General features: G+C 34.2%; 1 protein-coding gene across 1 annotated transcript in view; it reads right to left on the bottom strand.

Moving 5' to 3' along the window:
* LOC126890264 (putative vitellogenin receptor) overlaps positions 1-13,372 on the bottom strand; it is a 244,250-nt gene that overhangs the window by 94,562 nt on the left and 136,316 nt on the right. The window contains exons 11-12 of the mRNA XM_050659122.1: positions 11,508-11,757; positions 3,000-3,190 (exon numbers count right to left, since the gene is read on the bottom strand). Of these exons, the coding sequence (XP_050515079.1) occupies positions 3,000-3,190; positions 11,508-11,757 (441 nt within the window). The remainder of the gene's footprint in view (positions 1-2,999; positions 3,191-11,507; positions 11,758-13,372) is intronic.

Genomic DNA, 13,372 nt, shown 5'->3' with positions numbered 1-13,372 from the left:
CGTTATCCTCTATTTCCTATCTCTCTTTTCATCTAAAATCTAAATCATCATACTGAACATACTTCATATATTCTTACTCTGTAAGTATCTGTCTTAATACGGAACATGCTTGCCATCTCCTACGTTGCCTTGTCGTTTGAATGACAGTGACAAGTTCCATATGTCAGTCACAAGGGTGGTGGTAAATTAATAAAATTATAAAAGCCAATTACAGGCTGATAGCAGCTATTTATTTCATCAAATCTTCTCTTGGGGTAAGTTTTTATTCTAAGCCTGTATTCTAAGCCTGTTCCAGTTCTTTTTATGAGTACTATGTCATCGGCAAATCTCAGGTGACTTACAAATCTGCCATCGATTTTAATTCCACGTTGTTCCCAATTTAACTTCTTGAACACATCTTCTAATGCAAGAGCAAATAACTTTGGAGATATGGTGTCTCCCTGTCTAACACCTCTTTCCGTTCTTATTTTGCTTGTTGTTAGGCCTTCTGATACATTTATTTGCATAGTTGCATTGTCGTATGACTTATTGTAATTAAAAAATGCCAAATGAAGAGGTTCAATCTATTTGTTACACTTTTCGATAAGTGTCCTTATTGTCTGTAGGTGTTCTATGGTACTATAACCTTTGCGGAACCCGCTTGTTCAACAGGTTGGTAACTATCGAACTTATTTGATAGTCTGTTGGTAATTATCTTGGCAAGCAGTTTATATGGATGTGGTAACAGGCTTATTGGTCTGTAATTTTCGAGTTTGTGCTTGTCTCCTTTTAGTCCTGTCGCCAGGGGGGGTACAACGGCCTTCTTAATTCAGATGGACTTACCCAAGCTTTTTTTATGTATTTTGGCCCGTAGAACACGAATTTTTTGGGTAACAGTTGATCTGGATGTCGATAAGATTGTTATAAACAAAGAAGTTGATGAATTACATAACAGCGATTTCTCGCAAAACAAAACAATTTTTTGTATTTTTTGGGTCATTCTAACCAAAAAATGTTCCTACAAGTTTTTTCGTAGGATGCATAGTTTTCGAGATAAACGCGTTTAAACTTTCAAAAAATCGAAAAATTGCAATTTTTGAACCCGAATAACCTTTGAATAAAAAATAAAATAGCAATTCTGCTTACTGCCTTTAAAAGTTGAAGTAAAATTTTATCTGTTTTGAATATTTGCATTGCTAAAAATTTATTTTTTGATTGTTAAAAAAAGCTATAAACACATAGTGTTTCCCGTGCCTAATACATGTGTTTTAATGCATGCTACATAGAAATAGCCCCGCTTGCACTTTTACCTCCTCTACCTACTCATTCAATTTTAAATGAGAAATCATTGAAAACATCACTCAAGTACTAGGTGTTTATAGCTTTGTTTGGACAATAAAATAATACATTTTTAGCAATGCAAATAATTAAAACCGGTATAATTTGACTTGAACTTTCAAATGCGGTAAGCAGAATTGCTATTTTATTTTTTAATCAAAAGTTATTCGGGTTCAAAAATTGCAATTTTTCGATTTTTTGAAAGTTCAACCGCGTTTATTTCGAAAACTATGCATCCTACGAAAAAAATTGTAGGAACATTTTTTGGTTAGAATGGCCCAAAAAATACAAAAAAATGTTTTCTTTTGCAAGAAATCGCTGTTATGTGATTCCTCAACTTCTTGGTTTATAACAATCTTATCGACATCCGGATCAACTGTTACCCAAAAAATTCGTGTTCTACAGGTCAAAATACATAAAAAAAACTTGGGTAAGTCCATCTGAATACAGGAGGCCGTTGTACCCCCCCTGGCGACAGGACTATTTCTTGCGTAGTAAAAGTACCTGTGCATTTTGCCAAGAGTTTGGAATAGCACTCCCAAAGAGGCACTTGTTCATCAGGATTTTAACTGCCTCCAAAGTAATTTGACCTCCAGCTGTAATCATTTCTTTTGTTATTCCGTCGTCTCCAGGAGATTTTCCATTTTTCATTTGTTTCAAGGCATTTACAACTTTCTCGTTGGTAATTTCTGGTAGTGTTTCAGATCCTTCATTTAGTATCCTTCGTTCCATATCATGGGTCATGGGTTTCTTATTTTGCTTAGCTGGACGATATAATTCTGTAAAATGATCTTCAACAATGTTTATTATCTGATTTTTGTCGTTTATAATGGTTCGATTCTTATTATTTATTTGGTGTATTTGTTGTCGGCCTTTGCTATTTAGAGTTTTTAACACTTTCATACTCCTGTTTTTGATGTCCTGACGTCTTATCTTATTCTTATTCTGATTGCCCTGTTAAGTTCCTTATACTCTAGTGAATATCGATCTATGCAGCTTCTGTCCTTAATCATCTGTTGTGTTTCTGTCTTTAATTTACTATTTTTGGGTTTCGGCATCGTATGGGTTTTTTTGATTGCAGTAATTACACTCGTTCTTATCGTTTCTTCCAAATTGTTTATGTATTTTCCTTTTAATAATTGTTCAATTGACTTTAGGGTTAGACCAAAAATATTTTTGGTAATTGGTACTGTCTTGCATAAGTTCTCTAGAAACTTTCTTTCTTTTTCGCAAGATTAGGTTGTTTCTTTCTAATTTTGTATTGATTACTATTTTTGCTCTTATTAATTTATGGTCACTTGTCACTTCCCCAAACTGAATCTATTGAATACCGACGAAATTTAATTAGCATTATTTATATTATATTATTAATTATTTTGCTACGATTTTGCTCCAAAACTAAATGAATCGTTTAAAAGTAATAAGCAAAAAAATCGATAGTTTTAGTAATTTTTAAATATTTTAATTTTTTTATTAATGTTTTGGGTATATTTGAGAGGGCGTATAATTCAATTATTATTATTGGAGTTATTACCTAACTTTATCTGCAAAAATCCGAATGCCACCTCTCACATCCACCTCAAAATACATCCGCTCTGGTCTACTAATCATAGAGCGTAAATAACGCTAAAGATTATTATATCTAGGTTTTTCTAGTAGACAATATTAAATGTTTCTATTACCTAGTTTTTTGTTTTTATCTGCACATCCATACTCATCCGACTTATCTTTACAGTCATAACTATGATTGCAGACCAAATCTTCGCTGATGCACTGTCCATCGTCGCATTTATACTGGCCAGGTAAACATTGGGAAACAGTTTGGCAATCCCATTCATCTTCACCAAATGCGCAGTCTTTAAAACCATTGCACCTACATTTATAACATTTTAACAGACAGTTAACATAATGTAAATTAAATATGAACTAACGGAGCAACGTTGGCAGTTCAAATACATTATAACCAACAGAAATACAAGGAAAACTAACGTACAATAAGGTCAAGTAAATAATCCGCAAAGGAAAGCTGGATGAAAGAACCTTGTGAAGAATTAAAATCAATACAAGAAAAGGGGAACAGCTTTGGTCTACACAAAAAGGTTAAAAAAATTTTAAGTGTGTACAAGAAGCACTACGAGACCTGTTTGGAGAATGATCAAGGAGACTACGTACATACCCAGGAGATTCGTCCCTCTTTGCAGATAATAGGCCGAATCTGCCAACTACTAACCTACGCTATAATTATGTGGAGTACGCTATAAAACTAGCAAAACTGGGCAAGGCCTCTTGACCAGATGGCATTACTACGGAAGTGCTAAAACTATTGGAGGCTGACAACATCGACATGCTAGTAACAATGTTCAATGCCGTATATAACACTGGCCACATTCCAACGGATTGGCTTTGTTCAAACTTTATAATGATCCCTAAATCACAAAAGCGGCAAGGTGTAAGGTCCATAAACTGATTAGTTTAATGAGTCATTTGCTTAATAGGCCTTGGGCCCACATATAAAATTATTATTTATGACCACACCGTTGAAACTTTTTGTGCTTGTTATTTGGGTGGTGTCGGACAAATTTGGAGCTTGGCGCATTATGGTAGTGGGGCGTTTGTCTGTCAAGCGGTGACGAAGTTGTCAATTTTATGCAAGAAAAAAATTTATAACCACATTGGTCATTTTATTTTAATCAATGGTTTTTATCATATAAACAGCGAAAACCTTTTTGTCGGACAAAAATATTGGGGCATATGACGCGTCGGATACGCTAAATATGTAAAATTTATGAAAAAAATAAATTTATCACCACATGGATCATTTTAACTGAATCTACCATAAAACCTTTTTACAATAATGTGGTAACCTTGTCGGACAATTTTCACGGGGCATATGCGCAGTCGGATGCGCCAAAGATGTCAATTTTCTGAATTTTTTTTATTTACAACCATTTTTCCGACAAAATTAGTAGGTTATAAGTAATTATATTCTTAATCAAAAAATCAAAGTGTCGGACAAAAATATTGGGGCAAATTGACAGTCGGACAAAAAATTTAATTTTTATTAGTAAACTATACTTTTAAACTATGCTGGGTTCGTGCATTCCTTATCTTTACATACATTTTTCCGACAAAAGTGGTAGGTTACAAGTAACTATATTCTTAAACAAAAGATGTAATTGTCTGATAAAAATGTTGGGATAAACGAACAGAAAACTTAATTCTTTTAGGCTACCGACGAGGAGGTCTATTCAAAAAAAAAATTTAAAATAGTTTTTCTTGTTTTTTTTTAATCGATATAGCTGAAAATTGGTACACACTCTAAGTACAACATTTAAAAGGGCATGACGTAGAGCTGTACCCAAAATTTTCAACATTGGCGCGCATAAGGGTAATATGAGCCGAAGAATACGTAATATAATATGGAGTCAAAAATGTATAAAAATTACTTTTTTTTTTAAATCGTACCAAAACGACCCATTATTTCTGTCCGACAAGTGATCCAATATGCATTACACATGTAAAAAAAACAGTACAAAATAAAAATAACATCTGTGGTAATAAATAAAAAAATTTCAGGAAATGGACATCTTTGGCGCATCCGACTGCGCATATGCCCCGTGAAATTTGTCCGACAAGGTTACCACATTATTGTAAAAAGGTTTTATGGTAGATACCGTTAAAATTATCCATGTGGTAATAAATTTACAATTTTCATAAATTTGACATATTTAGCGTGTCCGACGCGTCATATGCCCCAATATTTTTGTCCGACAAAATTGTTTTCGCTTTTTATATGATAAAAACCATTGATTAAAATAAAATGATCAATGTGGTTATAAATTTTTTTCTTGCATAAAATTGACAACTTCGTGACCGCTTGGCAGACAAACGCATCACTGCCATAATGCGCTAAGCTCCAAATTTGTCCGACTCCACCCAAATAACAAGTACAAAAAGTTTCAACGGTGTGGTTATAAATAATAATTTTATATGTCGGACTAAGACCTATAAAGTACTTCTTTGTATTCTCCTCACTATATGTTCAGAAAGATAGAAGAGCTAAGCGGCGAGACACAATTTGGTTTCTAGAACGGACTCGGGATACGCGAAGCAGCATTCTGCTTGAATATGCTTGTGTCAAACTTCATGGACCAACGAAAGGATATATTCATCACATTCCTCGCTTATGAAAAAGTGTTTAACACCGTAAAACACGATGCAATGATAAAAATGCTAAGATATTGATGTGAAAGATGTAAGAGTTATCCAGAATCTCTATTGGAATCAAAAAGCACGATTGACGCTGACCAAATCAACGAACACAGAGGAATTTGAAATTTTAAGAGGGTTGCGACAGGGGTGTATTTTGTCTCCTATGCTGTTCAACCTCTATGCGCAGAATGTTTTTGCAGAGGACACTTGAAAGCTATGACTGGGCTGTTAAGATTAACGGGTACCAGATAAATAACATCGTTACGCCGCCGACACCGCGATAATCACAGCTAAAGAAACGTGATACACAGTTGACGCTAAATAAAATAAATACCACAGGAAAAATATATGGCTTGAAGATAAATACTGTAAAAACTGAAAGCACGGCAATAAGAAACGGTGCACTTTTAATAAAAGTCCAACTGTAAGTATATAATGCTTTAATCGAGGAAGTGAAAACATTCAAATACTTCGGAATGATGGTGAATGAACCGTGGCATCCTCAACAAGAAATAAAATGCCGTACTGAATAAGCAACACAAGCTTTTATTAAATTTAAACCGATACTTTGTAACCGCAATATTTCCTTCGATCTTCGTTACAGAATGGTTAAGGGCTATGTATGGTCCATACTGTTATACGACATGGAGACATGGACCTTGAAAATATCTTCCATTAATAAGTTGGAGGCCTTCGAAATGTGGACCTTGCGAAGAATATTCCACATACCACGGACAGATGGGTAAGAAACGAGGAAGTTTTAAGAAGAGCAAATATTGAGGGAGAATTGCTCAACTTACTCAAGGTACGAAAAATTGGATAATATATCCTGAGAGGGAAAAAATACGCAATCTCTCAACTAATCGTCCAAGGAAAGATTAAGGGCAAGAGTGGAGTAGGTCTTAGTTTCTTCAAGATGATTGGTCTACTCTGTTACACACATATCGATATTAAACTAATATTGAAACTTGTAAAATGTTTTGTTTGGTCTCTTTTTCTCTATGGAATCGAAACGCGGACTCTAAAGTCTATATAAGCAGGGAGAATAAAAATTTGAATAAAATTCTGTAGAATAGACGAAAAACAAATGAAGAGTTCTAAATTCTAAATGGACCTAAGTATAAAAAACCAACTATTGAAAATGATTACAAGAAAAATCAGTTATTTGTGTGCAAGTACTTGGAAGGGATACGTGAAACGATCGTGCGCGAATAGCGGAGAAATATTGCAACTTTCTTAAATAATTCATATTGTCAATTGAAATTGTCAAATTGCCGTACATTTCATATCTACTGTCATTGAAGGAGAATATATATGTTGCTCCACAATATTGATATGTTATGCAATTATTATATAAAGGTAAATTTAATTAATTGTATTTTGCTTGCAGTACTGCATTTTAATAACTAATTTTATTTACTACGTACAATTGTTTACGTTTTCATCACATAACCTGAATATTATTTTTTCTTCTTATTATTTTTTTGAGCTATGGCCTTGACAATTATCCAGCAATAGTGTTGCCCAACACAAAAACTAAAAAAAAATTAAAAAATTAAAATTAAAATAGCTATGATGATTGCCAACCTCCGTAGCGGAGATGGCACCTGAAGAAGAAGAAGTGTTGCCCAAATGCAAGACCAAGACGAGACTTAGAGAGTCTTGGTCTTGGTCTTGCTACAGTACACCTGGTCTTGGTATTGGTCTTGGTATTGAGCTCCAGGTCTTGGTCTTGGTCTTGGTCTTGCAGCAAGAGTCTTGCAAGTCTCGCAGTTGCTCATTAGCCTATTACATATCTTAGAGCAACGTAACAGAGTAGGTCAATTTTAAGCTTTAATATCACAGCCATAGTAAAGACCAACAAAATTAATAAATATCTAAACAACTGACACCGGGTGGGGTTTGAACCTACGATCTAAGCGATCCGTGTCTATGTTCCAACTAACGGAACTTATTATTAGGAACTTACGTATTTTTTCGAGTATTTGCCATTGACAATGTGTAATTTAAAAAGCATTCAATTCGGTGACAGATGTGCACAATATGAAGGGTCAGAGGGAAAAAGGATGAATGTCAATTTGGTCATTTTGAGATTTTTGTGCAATCTGTTAGCTTTGAAAGAGTACTATCAACCTGTGAATGGACAAGGGGAAATAAATGTGATAATCATCTTAAAATCACAAGATTGGACGCAAGGGGTAAAAACAATGAATATGTAACTTTGTTTCTCATTTTACCGAAAATGCTTGCAGATAGAGATTCATCATTCTTTCCCGTCGTGGCCCTTCATATGTTAATGCTAGTTCTCATTTTGGTACCGAATACCAAACCGAGAATTATACACTTCTCCAAGAAATTAAGGCTCCTCCTTAAAAATGGGTCATTTTTGATGTCTCGAATTGCCTAAACATGTTGTCTGATTTAAGTGAGTTTTTAATATTATATAGCCTTATTCGTTAACAATATCGGTGTAAGAATATTGTTGCTAGAAGTTAAATTGTCGTTGTATAGGTACCCGATAACTTATCGGTACTAATGAGTGTACCAATCAAACTGTGTTTTTTTCTCAAATTTAGCATCATCCTGTGGAATATTCTAGCATTTATAAAATACTGAAATTAAAACCCAACTACAGTCTGATATTTTTTTAACATTTTGTTTTTTCATTCGCTTATGTTGGATAACAGTAAAGTTAGGTATTTTAACAACTAGCCATGTTTTTCATCAATACAGAGCGTTTTTAAATAAGTATGGCAAATTTTAAGGGGTAATTCTAAACAAACGGGTCATGTTACCCGTATGCGCGCCAATGGTGAATATTAAATTCTTAATTGTATGTCAAAAATGCGTAATAACTACCTCTTAAAACCCACCAAATTTCATTTGCATATCTCAACCGGTTTTAGAGCAATAAATAAATCGTCAGCTTGTAAGAAAAATTTTAACACCCAATATTTCGGAAACGAAGCATTTGAGAACATACATTTATAAAGCAAAGTGTTAAACTATTTTTCGTGCAGAATTACCCCTTAAAGTTTGCCATACTTATTTAAAAACACCCTGTAATGATGAAAAACATGGCTAGTTAAAATAGTACCTAACTTTTTATTATCCACATAAGCGAATGAATAAAAAAACAAAATGTTAAGAAAATATGAGGCTATAGTTGGGTTTTAGTTTCAATATTTTATAAATGAGAGAATATTCCACAGGGTGATGCGAACTTTGAGAAAAAAAATACAGTTTGATTGATACACCCGGTATACAATGACAATTTACCTGTCTAGAAACAATATTATTACAGCGATATTTATACGAATAAGGCTATATTATTATCAAACATTAAAATCAAATAAATAAAGAATCAAATTATCAACCACTTAAATCGAACAAGTTTAGGAAATTCGAGACACCAAAAATGACCCGTTTTTAATTTTCTTGGAGTAGTGTATATCAACCAAAAAGTAACAAAAGGACAGTCGATTGATAAAACAAATGACCAATTTAACTACCTACAGAAAAAACAGCTTATAAATGTCCTTTTGTTTTCCATGTATTTCACTGTAAATATTTCTTTGTTGAATGCCTCGTAGACAGTATAATATCGTTAAATACTAAATATTTGGGTATTTGGTTACAAGGTATAGCCGGCACAGCATTATCTGTTATTAGTCTGTCTTGTTATCGAAGTCACACTCAGCAGAAAAAATATACATAATAGTCTTATTATTCTATATAATATCGATATGATTTTTGTGATGTTTAAATTCTTAGAAAACTAATTAAGGAAAAAAATGAACTACTTATTAGGGGTATAATTTTTATCAGCATATGACATATTTTTAAAAAGTTTCGATACATTAATTTATGAATAGAGGATAGAGGGCGGCTATTCTCAAAACCTGGACAATTAATTTCAGAGCGAAGAATGTATGTTTGTTTATGGTATTGTTCGTAAGGCGCATAAGTCCAATTTTACAAATTTTTTTGCTTCTCATAGAGTACCTACCTAAGAATATACCCAAAGTAATATACATGCTTCATAAAACGACCCTCAGTTCTAATTATTGCAAGACGCAAGAGTCTTGCAGGCTTAGTCTTGTTGTTGCTCAAATCTTGCACGGTAAGTCTTGGTCTTGGTCTTGCTCAAATTAGGCGGTCTTGGTCTTGATCTTGGTCTTGCAAAAACGCAAGAACAAGACCAAGACTGCAAGACCAAGACTGATTTTGGGCAACACTATCCAGCAACCAGGACTAACGTAATTGGTCAATACAATTAAAAGTGCGAATAAAAGTGCAGAGCGCAGAAATAGGTGTCGCTTTGCTCAACTTGCACGGTCCCAATATTCTTCAATTGATCATTAAGGTTAAAAAGTGGGAAAAATTGGAAGCCTTTGAGTCCTTAGACGGCTGAATCAAACAACACAATTGGTCAATTTAATAAAGAGACGCAAGCTGGAATATTTCGGTCACATTATGAGACACCCTGAAATATATGGTATTTTACATCTGATCATTCAGGGAAAGATCCAAGGTAAACGTGGGCCTAGTAGAAGAAGAACATCATTGCTTTAAACTCTAAGACTAAATCATTATTTAGAGCTGTTGTCAATAAAGTTACGAGAGCGAGTATGGTAGCAAACTTGATATTTAACGATCGATAGCGGCCATGGAAGATGAAGAAAAAGGTATCTTAATAGATTAGAAGGATTTGAAATATAAATGCAATTTGTGTATTGTAGGAAAGTTTTCATACTAATACATTGTTAGTGGTAAAGATGAGTTGTATTCGACTCACACATATTAAAAGTTTTGATCTAGGACATATTTTATATTTCATAATGATGTTAAAGGTCGAAGTCGAATAGTAATAATTGAAACAAGAAATTTTTCTTCTTCCAATTACTAATAACATTACTATTTAAAAAAAAATAACTTTTGATTATTTTTAATGTTTGTGGCAATCATCAAAATGAATGGCGTCAATATTAATTATTCTGAGACACGCGGATGACACGGTGTTAACAGAGCTTTTCATTCACAATCATTTGTTTCGAACTTCGGTCATATGTCGTATAATCCGTGTACATTAATATTATACACAGATTATACAATATATTACAGAAGCTCGAAACAAATTACAATCGATGAAAAGCCCTATTGCAAGCAATTACTAAGAGCCTTGACATCTGGTTAATAGGATTACCACAACAGGTCATGAACATGGACTCCAGCTAAACACCCCAAAGACAAAGGTGATGGTTGTCAGTAAAAACCGAGAGTGGTAACAGCTTATGGTGAACAACTGGAGAAAACTAACAGTATCACCTATTTTGGTTGTAATCTAAATGAGAACTGAGACATAAGCAAAGAAATTAGAACACGTATAGAGAAGGTCAGAGCTGTATTGTTTAAGATTAAGAAACTCTTATGTGAAAACAATATTACTTTGTCTGAAAATTAGATAAGTGAGATGTTATGTGTTCTCTACTCTTTTGTATGATGTCAAAGGTTGGACTTTTACTTCTCAAGAAACTGGAAGCCATTGAAATATGGGTGTACCGGAGAGTTGCACGAATAAGTTGGGTGGATAGAGTTCGTAACGAAGTTGTTTTGCATCGGATGGGAAAAGTTACGGAACTCGCCAGAATAGTTAAAAAATAAAAAACTTGAATATTTTGGCCATGTTATGCGACACACAGAGAGATATAATATACTCCATTTAATAATGCAAGGCAAGGTAGACGGAAGAAGTGGGCCAGGTCGAAGAAGAACGTCAAGGCTTAGAAACCTAAGAGAATGGCTTAACAGATCCTCTAAATCCCTTCTCCGAGCTGCCATCAACAAAATTACTATAGCCAATTTGATAGCCAAAGCTCGATAATCGAGCACGGCTCATGAAGAAGAAAGTAGTAGCATCACATTATCACATAGTAGTAATAGCAAATATTTGCCTATATGTATATAAAAAAACTCACCTTAAGTTCTTCAAAACGCAAGTATTGGAATGAGGACAAAGCATCTTTTTATTGTCGCAGGTTAACCTTTTATTACATGTAAAACCATTTGCCGATAGCTCCCATCCAGCTGGACATGCACAAATTATCGATTTATGGGATTGAAGACAAAGATGACTACATCCATTATTATTAACACGACAGCTATTGATTTCTAATTGTTTACGTGTTACTGACACTAAGTGGATGTTGACGTTATCCTCTTTAAAACCTACAATTATTATAAAATAAAAAAATCTACGGTTTCGTTTTGATTAAAATCTGTCTTCCTCCATCCCCCGATAGCACTATTTCTAGGTCTACCTGTTGTCAAGGAGGCTCTAATGAAGACAGATTTTTACCATTCCGACCGTAGATTGTCGATATAAATTAAAATAATTTATATCGCAGTATGGATAGAACGCCCTCTAACGGAGAATAGGCGAAATGAATTTCGACTCAATTCAAGCTTTCTGCTTAACCCAGGTATAACATACCAAAAGGCACCGCCAGGAAAACATTCCACTTTGCGGTTCAGAGAGCCCATAAGAAACGAGTCTTTGTACTCTATGCAGAGTATGGCATTAACAAAATACGAAAATCTACGGTTTCGTTTTGATTAAAATCTGTCTTCCTCCATCCCCCGATAGCACTATTTCTAGGTCTACCTCTTGTCAAGGAGGCTCTAAGGAAGACAGATTTTTACCATTCCATTAATCAAAACGAAACCGTAGATTTTCTTATTTTGTTAATGCCATACTCTGCATAGAGTACAAAGACTCTTCATATGGGCTCTCTGAACCGCAAAGTGGAATGTTTTCCTGGCGGTGCCTTTTGGTATGTTATACCTGGGTTAAGCAGAAAGCTTGAATTGAGTCGAAATTCATTTCGCTTATTCCCCGTTAGAGGGCGTTCTATCCATACTGCGATATAAATTATTTTAATTTATATCGACAATCTACGGTCGGAATGGTAAAAATCTGTCTTCCTTAGAGCCTCCTTGACAACAGGTAGACCTAGAAATAGTGCTATCGGGGGATGAAGGAAGACAGATTTTAATCAAAACGAAACCGTAGATTTTCTTATTTTGTTAATGCCGTACTCTGCATAGAGTACAAAGACTCGTTTCATATGGGCTCTCTGAACCGCAAAGTGGAATGTTTTCCTGGCGGTGCCTTTTGATATGTTATACCTGGGTTAAGCAGAAAGCTTGAATTGAGTCGAAATTCATTTCTACAATTATAACTTGAACGTAAGTATAATTGAATAGTAAAATATCATGAAGTTGTATTTATTAATAACTTAAATCTTATTATATTAAGGTTATCATGCAGACACAAATTCAGATCACTTTGGGGTCGAAGCTTAACTGAAATGATTAGATATAGAATAACCAAATTTAAATAATAAACATTTATAATGGCAGATGACATAGCCGTTCTTGCAAATAATCAATAAGGTTAATTGATCTCATACGACTGGTTGAAAACAAAAGTCAAATGTTTGGTCTACAGTTAAACGTCTCAAAGACAAAGATCATTATAGTGAATAGACTACATAACAACCATCCACACATAACCACGATTGACCAGTTCGAGATTAGGAGCCTATATAAATATCGGATCATTGATCACAAACAGGGTCACTACTGGAAGAAATAAAACGTAGATGTGATCTTGCAAAAGTCCTCCTTGTGAAAGTTGGCCAAAATAAACAAGGATTCTTAAATTTCAAGAACTCTAAAAATGACGTTGATCAACTGCTTAGTATTCCCCATGTGTAAATATATACGGATGTGAATCTTGGTTCCTAATAAAAGCGGAAAGAAGATACATGCCACTAAAATG

The sequence above is a fragment of the Diabrotica virgifera genome, chromosome 8 (genome assembly GCF_917563875.1).
Source record: "Diabrotica virgifera virgifera chromosome 8, PGI_DIABVI_V3a".
In the NCBI taxonomy this organism is placed as follows: domain Eukaryota; kingdom Metazoa; phylum Arthropoda; class Insecta; order Coleoptera; family Chrysomelidae; genus Diabrotica; species Diabrotica virgifera.
Note: the sequence above shows the minus strand (reverse complement) of the source record. Positions and strands in the feature narration are given on the sequence as shown.